General features: G+C 45.1%; 1 protein-coding gene across 1 annotated transcript in view; it reads left to right on the forward strand.

The window, feature by feature from the left end:
* Positions 1-1,264: 1,264 nt before the first annotated feature.
* Positions 1,265-17,125, forward strand: part of GTF2F2 (general transcription factor IIF subunit 2) — a 136,336-nt gene continuing 120,475 nt past the window's right edge. The window contains exons 1-2 of the mRNA XM_070471201.1: positions 1,265-1,508; positions 14,964-15,037. Coding sequence (XP_070327302.1) covers positions 1,443-1,508; positions 14,964-15,037 — 140 coding nt within the window. The 5' untranslated portion in view covers positions 1,265-1,442. The remainder of the gene's footprint in view (positions 1,509-14,963; positions 15,038-17,125) is intronic.

Here is a 17,125-nt window from a genome sequence, read left to right on the forward strand (position 1 = left end):
GTGGTGTCAGCTTTGTGCCAGATGCTTTGATTAAACAACAAGAAAACCCACCATTTCTGCCTAGGAAGAGCTCCTAGTCTAGAAAGCAAAGGCAATATGTAAGCAAGTATATTGTAGCTCATCGTGCTAAGTATCGCACACTGTGACGGGAAGAAAAAACGATCTTCCTCTGGGGGAGTTGATAGGTCTCATAGGAAGAGACATTTCCATTAATCTTGAAACCTAAGTAAGAGTCTGCCAATCAGAAGGCAGTAGGGGAAGAACAGGGCATCTGAGTAAAGGGAATCCAGTGTGCAGAGGCTCTGAAATAATTGAGGAACATTCTGATATGTTCCCGGAGGTCTGATGAGTTAGGTGGGGTTAGATGTGTGGTGCATTGAGCGCACCACAGTTTGATGAGGTCAAACTGTGAGGGCCTGTGTAGAGAGGACTGAATTTTACTCTAGAGGCCAGAAGAGAGAGGGGAGACTCTTTAAGCAGGGAAGTTGAACAATCAGATTTTTCTGTTACATGTCTATTGTCATTGACCTCATGAAATGGCTCCAAACTTGTGGACACAGCCGGGAAAGGAGAGGGTGGGACAGATCGAGAGCGTAGCGTTGACATATATGCTCCACCATGTGTAAAACAGCTATTAGCAGCTCGCGGGGAGTTGCTGTAGAGTACGGGAGCTCAGGTCGGGGTTCTCTGACAACCTAGAGGGGTGGGATAGAGGTGGGGTTGGAGGGGGGCTCAAGAGGAAGGGGACATATGTATACTTGCAGCTGATTCACGTTGTCTTAGAGCAGAAGCTAACACAACATTGTAAAGCGCTTATACTCCAATTAAAAATAGACTAAAAACAATAGCAAACAAACAAAAACAAAGGGCTCTGGGTTTTGGAGTCTTAAAGGGGTGCGCCCTACTCATTTAGTTGAAGGTGCTCGGGGTAGCCTTTCAATAAAGACCTCTCTGCTAATTCATTTTATTTATTTCTCCTACCTCGTCCTCCAAATGCTGTCTTTCTCTCCTTGGCCAGGTTTGGACATACACTGACAGCCTTTGTCTCTTTAAACCCCGTTTTTCTGTTTTGACACTTTCTTCTGTTACCCAGACCTGGTCTTTACGTGTACTGCTGATGTTTGCGCCCATCCCAGCCTCTGTTTTAATTACTCAGACACAGCCCCTGGAAGTAGCCACGCCCACTCAAGAAGTTGCACGCCTATGAAGTTTGTCCTCAGTAGCGCGCCGTACTGACGGCCCCAGCGCGCAGGCGCAGTTCCCCGCTCCTGGTGGCGTGTGTTCGTCTTTCCCAGGGCTCCCGGCATCCCGGAAGTTGGACCGCGGGCTCTTCACAGTCACCCTCCTGCTAGTGTTCGCCGTGTGCTTCGGTCCCTCGTCTCGCAGTCCCAGCTCCCGGGGCCGCTGCTCTAGGTCCACAGGTCTCCGCCGGCGACAGACCCATGGCCGAGCGCGGAGAACTCGACCTGACTGGCGCCAAGCAGAACACCGGAGTGTGGCTGGTCAAGGTAAGGTTCGCGTGGCTCCCGCTTGCGCTCCTTTTAAAGTAGTTTTAAGTGACTTGAGGGGAGAAGGAACTGGCAACCCACTCCAGTACTCTTGCCTGGGAAATTCCATGGATGGAGGACCCTGGTGGGCTACAGTCCATGGGGTCGCAAAGGGTCGGACACGACTGAGCGACTTCACTTTCTTTCTGTAGTTCCTTTTGGAGAAGGAAATGGCAACCCATTCCGATGTTCTTGCCTGGAGAATCCCATGGACAGAGGGGCCTGGTGGGCTGCAGTCTATGGGGTTGCAAAGAGTCGGACACGACCGAGCAACTAACACACACACACACACACACACACACACACACACACACACACGACTTGAGACAGTCCCAGTTCACACACACACACACACACACACACACGGGGCCTGGTGGGCTGCAGTCTATGGGGTTGCAAAGAGTCGGACACGACTGAGCAACTAACACACACACACACGACTTGAGACAGTCCCAGTTCACACACACACACACACACACACACGACTTGAGACAGTCCCAGTTCACACACACACACACACACACACACGACTTGAGACAGTCCCAGTTCACACACACACACACACACGACTTGAGACAGTCCCAGTTCACATACACACACACACACACACACACGACTTGAGACAGTCCCAGTTCACACACACACACACACACACACACGACTTGAGACAGTCCCAGTTCACACACACACACACACACACACGACTTGAGACAGTCCCAGTTCACACACACACACACACACGACTTGAGACAGTCCCAGTTCACACACACACACACACACACACGACTTGAGACCATCCCAGTTCACACACACACACACACACACACGACTTGAGACCGTCCCAGTTCACACACACACACACACACACGACTTGAGACAGTCCCAGTTCACACACACACACACACACATACACACTTGAGACAGTCCCAGTTCACACACACACACACGACTTGAGACAGTCCCAGTTCTCACACACACACACACACACACACGACTTGAGACAGTCCCAGTTCACACACACACACACACACACACACACGACTTGAGACAGTCCCAGTTCACACACACACACACACACGACTTGAGACAGTCCCAGTTCACACACACACGACTTGAGACAGTCCCAGTTCACACACACACACACACACACACACACACGACTTGAGACAGTCCCAGTTCACACACACACACACACACACACACACACGACTTGAGACAGTCCCAGTTCGTGCGCTTTTTAGCTCATTACGGCTCTCTCGTTAGAGCTTCGCTTACCTTGAGAGGCAGGGTTGTTTGTTAGGCTTGTTTGCAGACGAGGACATTGGTTCAGGGACGCCCAGTGTGTTTCAGCCAACTAAGAGTCTGAACGTGCTTGGAATGGATCTCCTTGTCCCATGACCTGGATTTTCTGGGCTCCTATCTTGATGGCCCCCCAGTTTGAGCATTTTACACCAGACTGAAGAATTTCTTCGTCTCCTTTTGGTGAAACTGATTTCAGTCATCAATCTCTATAAGAAAGTTGAGCGTTTGCTTTTTGGGTAGTTTTCTGAGCCAGAAAGTAGAACTGGTCTCTGCATACCCTGGTGGCTCAGATGGTGAAGCATCAGCCTGCAATGCAGGAGACCCGGGTTCGATCCCTGGGTCGGGAAGATCTCCTGGAGAAGGGAATGGCAACCCACTCCAGTATCCTTGCCTGGAAAATCCCATTCGGAGGAGCCTGATAGGTTACAGTCCATGGGGTTGCAAAGAGTTGGACAGGACTAAGCGACTTCAGTTTCACTCCTAAAGTGTTCTTTTAGGTTGATGACTCTTACAGAGTTCCCAGGAGAGCTGAGAGAGCTCTCAACTCAGGGAAGGAGAGACCATAGACGGGAGTGTACTTTTAGAGCTCGACTGGGTCTCAGGTAAAACTGACTGTCAGTAATTTTTTTTTTTTTTTGTAAAGGCAGCATTTTGATTAACCCTTAGTAAGTACTTACTGGGCTTCCCTTGTGGCTCAGCTGGTAAGGAATCCACTTGCAATTTGGGAGACCTAGGTTCAGTCCCTGGGTTGGGGAGATCCCCTGGAGAAGGGAAAGGCTACCTACTCCAGTATTCTGGCCTAGAGAATTCCATGGACCGTATAGTCCAAGGGGTCGCAAAGAGTTGGACACGACTGAGCAACTTTCACTTCTTCATTTAGTGAGTACACTATTTATGCCTTACTGTTTTCATATTGGGGACTGTTGTTTTTTAGGAAGTTTTCATAAGACATGTGTATATTCAAAATGTAATTATGACAGTCTTGAAAACTCAAATAAAACGTAGAGACTTTGTTAGATTTTTAGAAAGCTTTTATCACATGTCTGAGTTCTTATCAGTTAAATCTGAGAGGCCCTTCCAGTCTTCCTCTCTGATGTAGCTCCCTTATGATTAAGTTCAGTTCAGTCGCTCAATTGTGTCTGACTCTGCGACCCCATGGACTGCAGCACGCCAGGCTTCCCTGTCCATCACCGACTCCCGGAGCTTACTCAAATTCATGCCCATCTGGTTGGTGATGCCTTCCAGCCATCTCAGCCTCTGTTGTCCCGTTCTCCTGCCTGTATGATTATTCACTAGCATGTTGAACCTGTATTAACATTCTTCAAAGCACACGCACAGTCATATTTCGCAAGAGTAGGCTTCTTGCCTGTCACACCCAGAACTGTGTTTGGCATAAGGTAAATAGCTCCGATAATGTGAGGTATGCATTAATGAATGAACTCTTATTCTTCATCCTTAGCCTTAATCTCTGGTGCTGATTTGACTTATCGCAGTGACATCAGTGTGATTTAAAATGGTGGAGTAACCAAGTATCTCTCTCCTCCTGCATGCTAAGTGGAGAGATATTATTAGGGAGGAAATCTCCTTTGCAGATGGAAAGAGCTTGAAAAGATGGCTAGAGCTTGAGGCGATATGTTTGTGCTTGGAGCACAGTAGATGCTCAATAAATGTTGTTTGCCTTACAGAGGTTTGGATGGGGGGCCCAAAGTATCTCCGTAGCGTACCATGGAGAGTGGTTCTGAAATGCAAGAGTGAACATGCACAGTAACATGGTGTGGGCTGGAAAGCAAAGAGAACATCATGCCTAGAGGAGCAGATTGGGACCATATACTGATATTGTCACGTTGTGAAATGGGAGTGTTTTAACTCTAGTCTACAGGAAATGAGGAGACTCTTGGACGATTTTGAGTAAGGCAGGGGTACAAATGATTCTTTTAGGGGGAAAAAAGAGCTTGAAGATAACCAGAGTCAAAATTAGAAAATTATCACAGGATCCTAGACATTTGATAGTGAAGTCTCAGGAGTTAGGGAAACTTTTTCAGCAAAAGTTGTCAGGATGCGCTGACTGACTAAATGAGGATGTAAGAGAAAGTTACAAATCTAAGAAAGTTACAAATCTACAAAGTTAAGAAATTTTAGTGTTCTCTCTTATATAGCCATTTGAATACATTTTATCACTTTAAAAAGAAGTCTTACTAATGATAGTTCAAATTAGAATTTTTTAATTCAAATTAGAATTTGAATAGAACCGCATACAATTTTAAATCTTTTTGCTCTATGTTCGTATTTCTTATTGTAAATCATGCCTTGAGTTCTGAGCTTTGAGGATCATTTGTTGCAAAATATGTGAGTTCCTAGAGTATCGCAAGTTTATGGGCCATGTTTGTTCATAATTAATTTGTTCATTATTAATTTCATCACTAGACAAGTAAGGAAAAGGATAAATACAGTAAGAGTTATACATACAAGATCTCTGTTTTAAGCAGTAAAAAAGTTATCCGGTAGGATCAGGGAAGACTTCATGGGGAAGCTGACATTTAAGAAGAGCCTATGGAGTTGATTAGTTAGGGAAAAAGTAAAAAGTTCTGAGCAGGGCTGGTGAGTGTGTTCAGGAAAAGGCAAATAGAGTGGAAGATTGTGTACCAGAATGTCCACTACCCGTATCTGTTCTGACCAGTGAAATGCTGCAGGGAGGGAGCAATTGGCCCGCTGGCGGTGGTCAGGCTCCACTCACACCCTACAGCTGGGATCATTTGTGGCTTTGCGCACATGCGTCGTGGTGTGGTCTATATAAGCACCACCTGAAAAGCTCCTGTAGTTGAGGTGAGTCTAGTTGAGTTGGGTAGTTGCTACTGCTGTGTTGCTGCTGCAAATAAAGACTGTCTGCGGTCCCTGTAGTGCCTCGCATCTTCGTCCAGCTTCCCCACTCATGCCTTGCCCACCCTGGGGTCAGCGAACAGTGAGATGCAGCAAGACAAAGGCCATTTCTGGAGTTCTGAATACCTTAAATCTACAAGAGAACGATGATCTAAATAAGTTTTGATAGATAATAGACGTGACTGGATTTAACTTTACAATAGATGTTGCCTGCTAAAAAAAACATAACCTACAGCTTTTCCCTGGTTGGAGAGCTCACTTCTAGGTTCATGGTGCTCAGTCTTTGCCACTGTCAGGCCGCCAGCCGGTCACAGTGCTGCCGTTGCACACTGTACCACGTGATGATCTAAAAGTGATATTTAAGAACATTTTAGCATAGTTCTGTTGTTTGGCTTCCAACATTTAGACTTCTGGAAAAGTCATCTTCTCTAGTTCTGATTGGCTGGAGGGTAGGGTACCTGATGGGGAAGAGGAGAAGATGAAACGCGCAGTGTTTTTAGGAGTGGTGGGGTTTTTGTAAGTAATGAATATCCTATCAGAGCTTGAATGATAAGAAAACTATCTTTCTTGGAGGAAATGGACAAGTGGAGGTATTGACAAGCATTGCGGTAGGTTTACCCAACAGCTTTCTGGCCAGCATAAAGTTGTGTTTCAGGTCCCATCAGCCTTCCTCCTGTGAGCATTTTGATTAATGTTTGTTGGAGGAGAGAATCAGGACCGAAGGGATGGACATCGTCCTCTGTCAATGTTGGGTCCTCCGTTCAATAGCTCAGTTGGTAAAGAACCTGCCTGCAATGTAGGAGACCCCGGTTTGATTCCTGGATCGAGAAGATCCGCTGCAGAGGGGATAGGCTACCCACTCCAGTATTCTTAGGCTTCCTTTGTGGCTCAGCTGGTAAAGAATCCGCCCGCAATGCGGGAGACCTGGGTTCGATCCCTGGGTTGGGAAGATCCCCTGGAGAAGGGAAAGCCTATCCACTCCAGTATTCTGGCCTGGAGAGTTCCATGGACTGTATAGTCCATGGGGTTGCAAAGAGTTGGACACGACTGAGCGACTTTCACTTTCATTCAACACTTCAAAAGCCATCAAGCTTAGCTTTTCTTTTTTCACAGACAAATAAGCAGTTGGACATTGGCAGCCAGAGAGAAAGCTATCTACCAGGGAGACATGAAACTGGAATGGGTGATACCCCAAAGCCTTGCAGGAGAAAAAGAAACTTATAACGTGCCAAGTATTTTACAAAGCAAACCTGTGAAGTAGGTACTAATTATCTATATTTTTCAGATGGTAAAATTGAGGCTTAGGGAGGTTAGTTATCCTGCCCAAACATGGAACAGTGATTCAAATTTAGGTCTGTTTGGCTACAAAGCTTATGCCAGGAATAGGAAGTATCCTTTCCCCCCACCCCTGCCCCATCCCTTGGGTCTCTTTAATGAGTCTTCTCCCTGGAGAACAGAAGTGGCGGGGGGGGGGGGGGGGGGGGTGGGGGGGGGGGCGGGGATTTGTTTTTATGGCGTTGGGTCTTGTCAGCTCAGTACATTGACCTTCAAGACAACGTGTAAGTAAAAGCTGCCTGATGTATATTGGATTCCCAGGGAGGCTGGTTCTGAGGTGATGAGCATGCAGGGGTTTGTTATAGAGTGCTGTTGGGCTCATCCCCTGTGGAAGGAAAAGGACTCAGGCAGGATTGGGCACAGGGTGGTTTGGCCCAGGAGGAGTACGTGATCGTGGTCAACTCTTCAGTGGAAGCACTTCCAAAGAGAGCTAAGAACTGCAGGCTGTCTGTGGCCACACTCCCAGCAGCTCGAGGGATAACGCCTTCATTCCTAAATGAAGAAATGGGTGCCACGTCGGTGTCCACACAGAGCTCTTAATTTGCTTGTTTACTCTGGGAGAAGCATGGCTTTGGAGACTAGTTGTTGGGGAGCTAGATACTTGATGAAGCGAAGCTGGCAGACAAGCTTAGGGGAGTAACCTCTGTATATACCACCTTGGCCCCTTGGCTCCAAAGGCGCAGTTGACCTTACTACTCTGTAGCTTGAGCGAGTGGGCGGGCAGATGGATTTCTTCCACGAGCTTTCAGTGATCATCAGTCATGTGTTCTAGACTCTGAGTACGTAACTGTGAGCAAGAATGGACAGGGTCTGTACTCTGTAAACTAGAGTCTGTAGGGCGCTCCCTGAGACAGACATCGGGCAGTACTGGTCCTAATGAAAACAGTTACACACAGATAGATAAGGTCACTGAAGAAAGATACACTGTTTTGTGAGTGTGAATAACAAAGGAATGTAGTCTAGAGGTCAAGGGAATTTCTCTGAGAAAATGATGCTGAAGTGAGGCATTTGCTGTCACTCCCTGGTCTTGGGAAATCTGAGAAAACATCCCCTGTTGTACCTATTCTCTTGTCTCCACCTGCCTTTCTTTAATGAATGTGGAGACAGTGGAAACAACAGAGCTATCTCACAAGTGACAAGTTGACGAGAGTGTTTGGGGGAAATTTATTCAGAATAGAATTCAGGTAATTATGTGAGGAGATAATATGTTAATTAGGTTGACTGGCTTAATTGTTTCATGTGCATATAAAACCATATTGTACACCTTAAATATACAGCTTTATTTAAAGCTAAAATGTAAGGTTTTAATTAAAAATATCAGTTGTCCAAAAAAATTTTGGAGCATCAGCACCATGTATACCATTATTTTTTCCTTTTCCTTCTCCTTCCTTTTTTTTCTTTAAATATTTATTTTTTTATTTTTGGCTGTGCTGGGTCTTTGTTGCTATGTGCAGGATTTCTCTAGTTGTGGTGCATGGGCTTCTCTTTGCAGTTGCTGGGGCAACTGGGGCGCCCCGGGGCTCCAGGGTGGACGGCCTTTGGGAGTTGCAGTCGCTGGCTTAGTTGCCCTGGGGCATGTGGGGTCTTCTTGGACCAGGGATCGAATAGAGTTCCCTGCTTTGCAAGGCGGGCTCCTAAGCCCTGGACCACCAGCCAAGTCCTCTTCCCAACTTAATGAGTTGGAGCTTTGGGGAAGCCCATTCCCATAATCTCTTGGTATAAAAAGTTATATATGATTGACATACTATCATCATTGTATTCTTCTAGTTTTCATTACAAGGGTATAGTATTTTGGCAACCTTTTGAATTAAATAAGCTAGTAGGCTTACCTTAGGAACTTTCAGTTTTATTTTAATAATGATGACAATGCAGTATCAGTTCCAGACTTGTTTTTATCACTTAACTTCAGGCACATAATCTTTTTTTTAAGTTGGCCAGTTGCTTGTATTAGATTCAGTTATTGTACTGAATATGATTCTTAATTTTATTTTATAATACGTAGTTACTTCATTTAGAACTGTTGTCTTGTTTGACGGCCTAAATTGTGGTCTCAGGCAGTTTGACCACAGGGTCTCTGACCTGGTTATGTATTGAAGGACTGTGGTCTCAGCAGGAGCTCTGAAACATTCTTGTCTTCTCTTTACCTTAGCATCATGGCAGGGAACCAGCAATAAGGGGTCAGTGGCAGGCTGGAAAATGTTTCACTCTACTCTTGGTGTTTTCCCCTTCTCCCTCCCCCTGATTTTAAGGTAGATCTCTGGAATAAGGTTTCCCTTTGAGAATGTAGTGAGATTGATTAAATTCCGTAGCCGGGGTTTATTCTGCTAACACCATCATTGTCATTACATTAACAGTGGCTAATGTTTCGTTAACAGGATCCAGTCATTAAAATAATAACTCTGTTGCTACCGTGTGGTAGGCATGTTAGGGATCTTCATGTTAGGGATGTGGCAGCAAGCAGAACAGACAGACAGCTGCCTCGTGCAGGTTACGTTCTAATGGAGGGAGAGTGAATGATAAACAGAAGCGTATAGCAAGTGCTGAGTGCTCTGAGGAGAAATAAATCAGGGTGAAGAGTGCAGAAAGTAGCTGAGGATGCTGTTTTAATAAGGTGGGAAGGGGCCTCACTGATAAGCTGGGCCTTGAGCAGAGCAGGAATGCCCTTCACATATTTGGGGGAAGAACATTCCAGACAGAAGTAACAGCAAATCAAAGGCCCTCAGAGGGGATGGTGCTGGGAATGTTGATGGATCTGTGTGGTTACAGTCAAGTGAGTGAAAGCAGTAGGAGGTGAGGCCATGGATCTCAGTGGACTGAATCATCTGAGACGTTACAGAATTTTTACAGTGAATGCCATGGGAGGCTAGTAGCCATAGAGAGGAGGCATGGATGGTGATGGTGGAGCCGGACTGCCTCGGTTAGAATCCTGGCTTCACCACTAGTAATTGTGAGACTTTGGATGAATGATAACTTTTTGGTGCCTTACTTGCTTCTCTGTGAAATGGGATAATAATAAAGTTGTTATGAGGATCAAGTGAGGTAAAGTTTTAAAGTGCTTAGAAAAGTATCTGGCACATAGTAAGCACTATGTAGATGACTGTTAAATTAACTGAAAGGCTTTGAGCAGAACAGTGTCATCTGACTTCTGTTTTAATATGGTCACTTTGGCTGCTGTATTGAGACTAAAGTGGACATGGACAGTAATCATACAAGAGCTGATGGGGGCTTGGATTAGGATGGTAGCCCTGGAGTTGGTGAGAAGGACGTGGAGTCAGATATAATTTGAAGGTATTGCTGACAGGCTGTGTCAGAATGTGAGAAAAAGGAGCTATTCAGGTTAAGTCCATGGTTTCAGACTGAGTACCTGAAAGGATGGAGTTGACTTTTACTGCGTTATGGAAGGTTGCAGGGAGAATAGGTTCATGAGTAAGAATCAGTTCTTGAGTGGAGATTTTGAGTTTGAAATGTCTCCTGAATATTCAGATGGAGAGTTTGAGTAAGCAGCTGGTTGTATAATTTGGAACTTGAGGGGAGAGCTGTAAATTTGGGAGTTGTAGTTACCCAGATGATATCTAAAGTCTTGGGATGACTTTGAAGAGGAGAGGCTTGAGGATGGAAATCAGCGCCCTCTCAGGTTAAAAGGTCAGGAAGATGAGAATCTAGATGTGTGGAGGCCGAAAAAGGAGAGTCTGGAGAAGTGGGAGGAAAATCAAGAGAGGCTGTGGTGACCGGACGCCAAGTGAAGAAAGCGTTTGAAGAAGGGGGAGACAATAGATTCTCAGATATTTCTGATAGGTCTGCAAGATGAGGACTGAACGTTGGCTTGACATTGCGGAGAGCTTTTGTAACCATGGGCAGCGGTGTCAGTGGAGTGGTGGAGGTGAGAGCCTGCCTAGAGCAGAAGACAGCGGCAGAGGAGGAACTGTGGTCAGCCAGCAGAGACAGCTCACTCAGAGCCTCAAGGTGGAGAGAGGCAGAGACACGGGACGGGGGGTGGGAAGGATTAAGGAGCCTGCCCTTCCCAGGGGTGTGACTGCGAGTCCATTTGCTCACTTCCCTGTGCCTCAGTTTCCTCACTTGTAAAAAGGAAAAAATAAACGGATTGTGTATTAAATGGTTAATATATTTTAAACATTTAAAAGAGAGTTTGTCAATGTGTTTGTTACCTATTGCTATATAACCTATCACCACAGGCTTAGTAGCATAAAATAGCGCACACTTTTGATATCATAGTTTCTGTGGTTCGGGAGTTCCCTGGCGTGGCTTAGTTGGGCAGATGCAGTCAGGGTGCTACACAAGGGTGCAAGTATCAGCGGGTGGGCTCATTGAGGCCATCTTAGGGTCTTCTGCCACTCTTGGTAAGCTCTCTGTTCCCTGGCGGCTCAGACAGTAAAGAATCTGCCTGCAATGCAGGAGGCTTAGGTTCGATCCCTGGGTCAGGGAGATTTTCCAGGAGAAGGGAATGGCTACCCACCCACGTGTTCTTTCTTGGAGAATTCCATGATCAGGGAAGCTTGGAAAGCTACATATAGTCCATGGGATTGCAAAGAGTTGGATACCACTGAGCAACTAACACTTTCACTTTGGGCTTCCCTGGTGGTTCAGATGGTAGAGTTTGCCTGCAGTGTGGGAGACCTGGGTTCAGTCCCTGGGTCAGGAAGATCCCCTGGAGAAGGGAATGGCAGCCCACTCCAATATTCTTGCCTGGAGAATTCCATGGACAGAGTCGTCGTGGACTTGGGGTCGCAAAGAGTTGGACATGACTGAGCCACTAACACACACACATCATCATTGTTATTCTGTTGGGAGAATAAAGAAGGGAGTGGAGGGGAGAAAGGGTAGCATGGAAGGAACGATGTCCTAGGTTAGACTGGAGGCAAAAATGCAGTGCGCATGTGGAGGGAGTGGCCACAGTTCATCTGTGAAGAGAGAGAGCGCGGAGTAGAAGGCTCCCCTGTGGCTAAGCGGTAGACCTAGAAGCTTTCTTCTGATGGTTCAGTGGAAGAGGAAGTTGGGTTATCCTCTCGAGGGGCAGAGGGAGCAAGAGGTGTCACAGGGTTGAGGAGTGATGCGGACGTGTGGCCCGTCTGCGGTGGTTTTCCCGCTGCAGGTGACAGCTGACCGGGGAGAGGGAGTTAGATTGCCCAGCATCTTGAAGGGCTTACTTGATGTTGTCACCAAGGATTTCAGGGGAGACCATTTAGCATGGTTGTTTTTCTTCAGATGCTCAGGTGCAAGTGTGGAGGAGGAATAACACAATCAAATAAAACAATACATAGATTAATTAATAAGATAAGCAATATTACTAGTATCACTTGGCTTTAATCAGGGTTAGGTTCTGCCAGGCCAGTATGATGGTAGGAGTTAGGGACAAGAGAATGATTATAATGACGGGATGTGAAATGTAGTTCCATCAAAGAGAGAAGGGAGGACATGAGCAGATGGGGACAGAGTCAGTGATGTGAAGGATGGAAGAACTGTTGGAGCTGAGGTACCGAGGAGAGGGCCAGAGAGTTAGGAGACGGTGGTCAGAACGGTTCCTTGAAATACACTTTATGGAAAGGGTAATGTTCTTGTCAATGAGAACGTCTTAACAGTATTTGAATCAGATACTTGGAATATAATGTAGAAAATACACCATCTTTCCCCTAAGGACTTTATTGGGAAGCGTAGCTCGCGATTGATTGTTAGAGCAGGCTGCTATCTGTAGTACTCCACTTCCTCTTTGTGTTAGAGTAATTGATAAGAAGATTCCCTTGGGCTAAAAATCAGACAAAGCCAGAAGCAAAGGCTAACGTGTTAGGCAGGATTTCAAGATTGCGGCCATGAGGTAATAATTTACATAGTCTGAGGATTCAGGGTTTTATTTGATGTAACAGTATTTGCCCAGATCAGTTTCACATCTTGCATTTAGTTCCGACAGGTACTGTTGACCTTTGCTTCTTTGACTCACCGTGACAGCACCTTGAGTTTCCTTTGTGGGCACCACCGCTCCCCCTCTTCATTCTGCTGATCCGAAGGGTGTTGACTCTCCCTCCCCAAAGGTGTCACTGGCTCAGGCTGGCAGTGCAGGGCTCTCATCTCTGGTTCAGTAACAGGCCAGACGAAGAACCCGTGACCTGGTCAGAGCCACAAGAGAAAAACGATTTTGCTGGGGATTTGGGGAAGAACTCTTCTTCAGGAGTGGCTTCAGCTGTTGCGCTGCATACGGGGGAAGGCTGTCACAGAAATGTCAGTGTGGTGAGGAGAGCTGAGAGATGGTGAGAGTCCTTTTGACGGTATTTGAGCCCTTAACACTACTTGTGGAATATTTAGTTACTTTTGCCAATAAATCTTCTGTATGCCTGAGTGGGTTTTCTTCTCATCTGTAATCAAAGCAGACCTAATAGGTAGGTACAGTTATCAAAAGAAATTTGCCAAATCCTGTAAGCTTGCATGAATAGTGAAGCACAGTATTAGTTGAAACTTTAAGATATGGAATCTTCAAAACTCCTTTTCCTTTAGAGGATCTATAGTATGTAAAGGATGGTGTACAAAGAGAGCATTTGACCAGTCTGGAGTCTTTGACTGATACTAGCTAACCATGTTATTTCAATCCTCTGAGCCTCAGTTTTCTTATCTACAGAATGAGGAGAGCGTTAGCAGTTTTGCGGGGTGATTGGGAGGATTAAATGGGATTGTGGGTGCAAAATGTACAGCGTGGTGCCTGACACTTTGGGCTCCCTTCCCCTGTGTCTTTTCCAGCCTTCTGGCATATTTTTGACACAGTAGTTGTTCAATTTATTTTAGTGTAAGGAATGAACAAACACCATTAGGGTCTTCTTTTCTTAAATTTTTACTTGATTCAAAGCACTGCAGTTCAACTAACAGTCATGTGGTTCTTCTTGTAAATGAAACTTTGTTAGAATGTTTTCCTTTCCAGCTTTGGAAGCTCTCTTTGACTCTGTTACACATTCATGCTATGATTCCAGACTTACTGTGGAAAGTAAAACGGCACCTGACGCTCAGCCCTTGGTTTGTGTGAGGCGTCGCGCTTCACACTTCATGTGCAGCATCTCCCTCCTCCAGGACAGGGTCACCTTAAATGTGTGCGCTGATTCCCGAGTTCCAGCTGTGTCTTAGAGGAAATCACAGATGGCCCATAGTGGTTGTATGCTCTTAACCTTTTGAGATTTTGATTGCATATATCTGGTTGCACACACAATATAGTGTATTGGTTAAAAGCATAGGCATTGGAACTAGAGTGCCTGGATTTGAATCCTGGGTCCTCATTTGCCAATTTTATACCCTTGGCTAAATTTTATAATCCCTGGGTGCTCCAAATGCATAGTCTGTGCAGTGGGGATAATGAACAGTGCCTACCTCATATAGATGTGAGGTATAAATGTTTGAAAAGTGCATATCACAGTGTCAGGAAAGTAGTGTTATATAAGTGCTAGTTGTTACATTGAATAATTTATTTCAGCAGATCCTTCATCATATTAGTTATCTTATATGTAACAAAACATGACTTTTCAAACCATCTTAAACTCATTAGTGTCTCTACATAATGTGTCAGTGTTATTCTCCAAGAAGCCTTTTCTGGTAGCTTTTCTCATCTCTGAACTTTTATTAGACTTTCTTGGGGACATAAATTAGCACTTCATTATTGTTCAGCTATATGACCAGTTTTACTTTTGTGTCACCAACTCAATTGGTGTTAAACACTTTGAGAGCTAAAATCATTTCTTACATATCTTAGTATCTCTTTAGTGCAAAACATATAATCAGAGCTTGCTATTTAGTGGTCAGTTATGACGGACAGAAACTAAAATAGAAGCTGTATATCACTTTATGCTTAAAAGGATTTGTTAGCTTGTTTGCATCCAAAATCTAGTTTAATAGTGTTTTGTTTTGTTTTAGGTTCCTAAATATTTGTCGCAGCAATGGGCTAAAGCCCCTGGAAGAGGTGAAGTTGGGAAGCTGAGGATTGCCAAGTAAGTTATTTATGAATTTTTGACATTTTATGAAACTTGTTTGAATTTATTTTCCAAGTGCTTTTAAATGTAATTATAGAGTTCTTTTTCAAACAGAGAATTTATCTGGAAAATAAGAAATGATGAGCTTGCCAAGGCTTGTTAAGAGCTGGTTAGGTGCCCTGTAAGCAAATTGTACTTGATATTTACACCTGTCGTCAGAGGAATGTGTGTGTGTGCATGCGTGTACACACACACACTCCTCTGACGACAGGTGTAAATATCAGGTACAATTTGCTGCTAAAACCTATTGGCAGTAAAGTAGCAGAGTATGTAGTTCTCTCATCCGTTCGTCCTCTGCGTCTTTGAGGAGGTATGCTTGAGTTGGCCATAGCTGGATGCACCAAGTGCTTCAGTAGAGGGATTTTGCCGCTGTGCCACCATACCTATTTATAGAGGCTTTGGAAGGGGGCAGGGCATACCTCTCAAACGGCGCAAGAGTGCTTGGTGTTTCCTGGTTGAGGAACTGGCCTTGTTTGAAAGGGAAGCCCTTGTAGCTCAGCTGGTGTCAGCCACAGGCCTTGCATTCCTTTCTTTCTGCCCATTCATTCATAGTCCAACTCTAATCAGATATCCGCGCCCACTACTCCACTGAAAAAGCTCTTATCTACCACCAGTATCCTCTTCTTTATCACTGAGTTTTTGCTTGTTAACAGACCACCCCAAAGTTTAGTGGCTTAGAACAAAACCATTTTATTTGTTTTTAATTCTGTGGGGGCAGTTCTAGACAGTTCTTGTTGTGGCTGACCTGGCTGGTCTTCCTGGCTAGAATGGTCTTACTTGTGTGCCTGGGGTTGGCTTACTATCAGCCAGGGCAGTAATGGTGAAAGAGTTCCTAGTAGCAAAAGAGAGGGAAACCCCACTGCACAAACACTTTGCAAACTTGTGCTTGCATCATGTGTGCCAAATGTAGCTTGCAGTAGACTCCACCTCCAGGTGGGATTTGCGGTAAAGAATTTGTAGCCTTTTTTAAAAAACAAAACAAAACAATCTACCACATTCATGGGTTTCCCTGGTGGCTCAGTGGTAAAGAATCTGCCTGCAGTGGAGGAGATGTAAGAGACACGAGTTTGATCCCTGGGTTAGGAAGATCCCTTGGAGAAGGAAATGGCAACCCACTCCAGTATTCTTGCCTGGAGAATCCCATGGACAGAGGAGCCTGGTGGGCTACAGTCCATGGGGTGCCAGAGTCGGACACGACTGGAGCGCAAGCACCGTATCCATATTCTAAAATCTAAGACTCAACTAGCAGCTCTTCTTGGCTGACCTTCTACGTAACTTGACAGCGTTGATCACTTCTGCCCTCACACTGTACTTTTTTCATCTCACTTCTGAGACATCACTTATCTTCTCAGTCTCTGAATGTTATTTGAACACCCTCTGGAGGTGTTCTTTGGAGGAGCAACGCTCTGTTCTTGGATGACATCATGTCTTTAAAGTAAGAAACTTTGACACTTTTGTTGTGTTTATGCCCCTAAGTACTTTTTGTTCTTTATCTTACTTACCTTTGTTTCAGACAGATCTTTTAGTTCTTCCTTTTGTTTTCATAAGCCATATTGGAAACAGGCCTGCTTTTATATCCAGAGTTCTGAAATTAGGTAGAGACCGGTAGTATCTTAAGACGCTACTACACATTTAATAGCAGAACCAGCCTTGAAATCAGTCCTTTGAGTGGTAAGAAAACTCAAGCAGCTTCCAGTTCTGGCCCTGTCAGTTACTCTCCATGAGACTGTGGACAGACACTTAATCTTCTGAGCTTAAATTCCCTTCCTTTCCCTGCCATGAAAATTGCATTCCTGAAAATCTCTGTGTACAGAAAATACCTAGTTTAGGATTGTACAGTCTTTCTTTTGGTGTAAGAGGAAGCTAGTATGGGAAATAGAGTCAAAGGAGCTGAGGTGTAGGGAGACCTATGTAAGCCCTGAAAGTGAAAGTGTAAGTCACTCAGTCATGTCCAACTCTTTGTGACACCGTGGACTTCTCCAGGCCAGAACACTGGAGTGGGTAGCCTTTCCCTTCTCCAGGGGATCTTCCCAACCCAGGATCAAA

This window comes from Odocoileus virginianus, chromosome 8 (assembly GCF_023699985.2).
Source record: "Odocoileus virginianus isolate 20LAN1187 ecotype Illinois chromosome 8, Ovbor_1.2, whole genome shotgun sequence".
In the NCBI taxonomy this organism is placed as follows: Eukaryota; Metazoa; Chordata; class Mammalia; order Artiodactyla; family Cervidae; genus Odocoileus; species Odocoileus virginianus.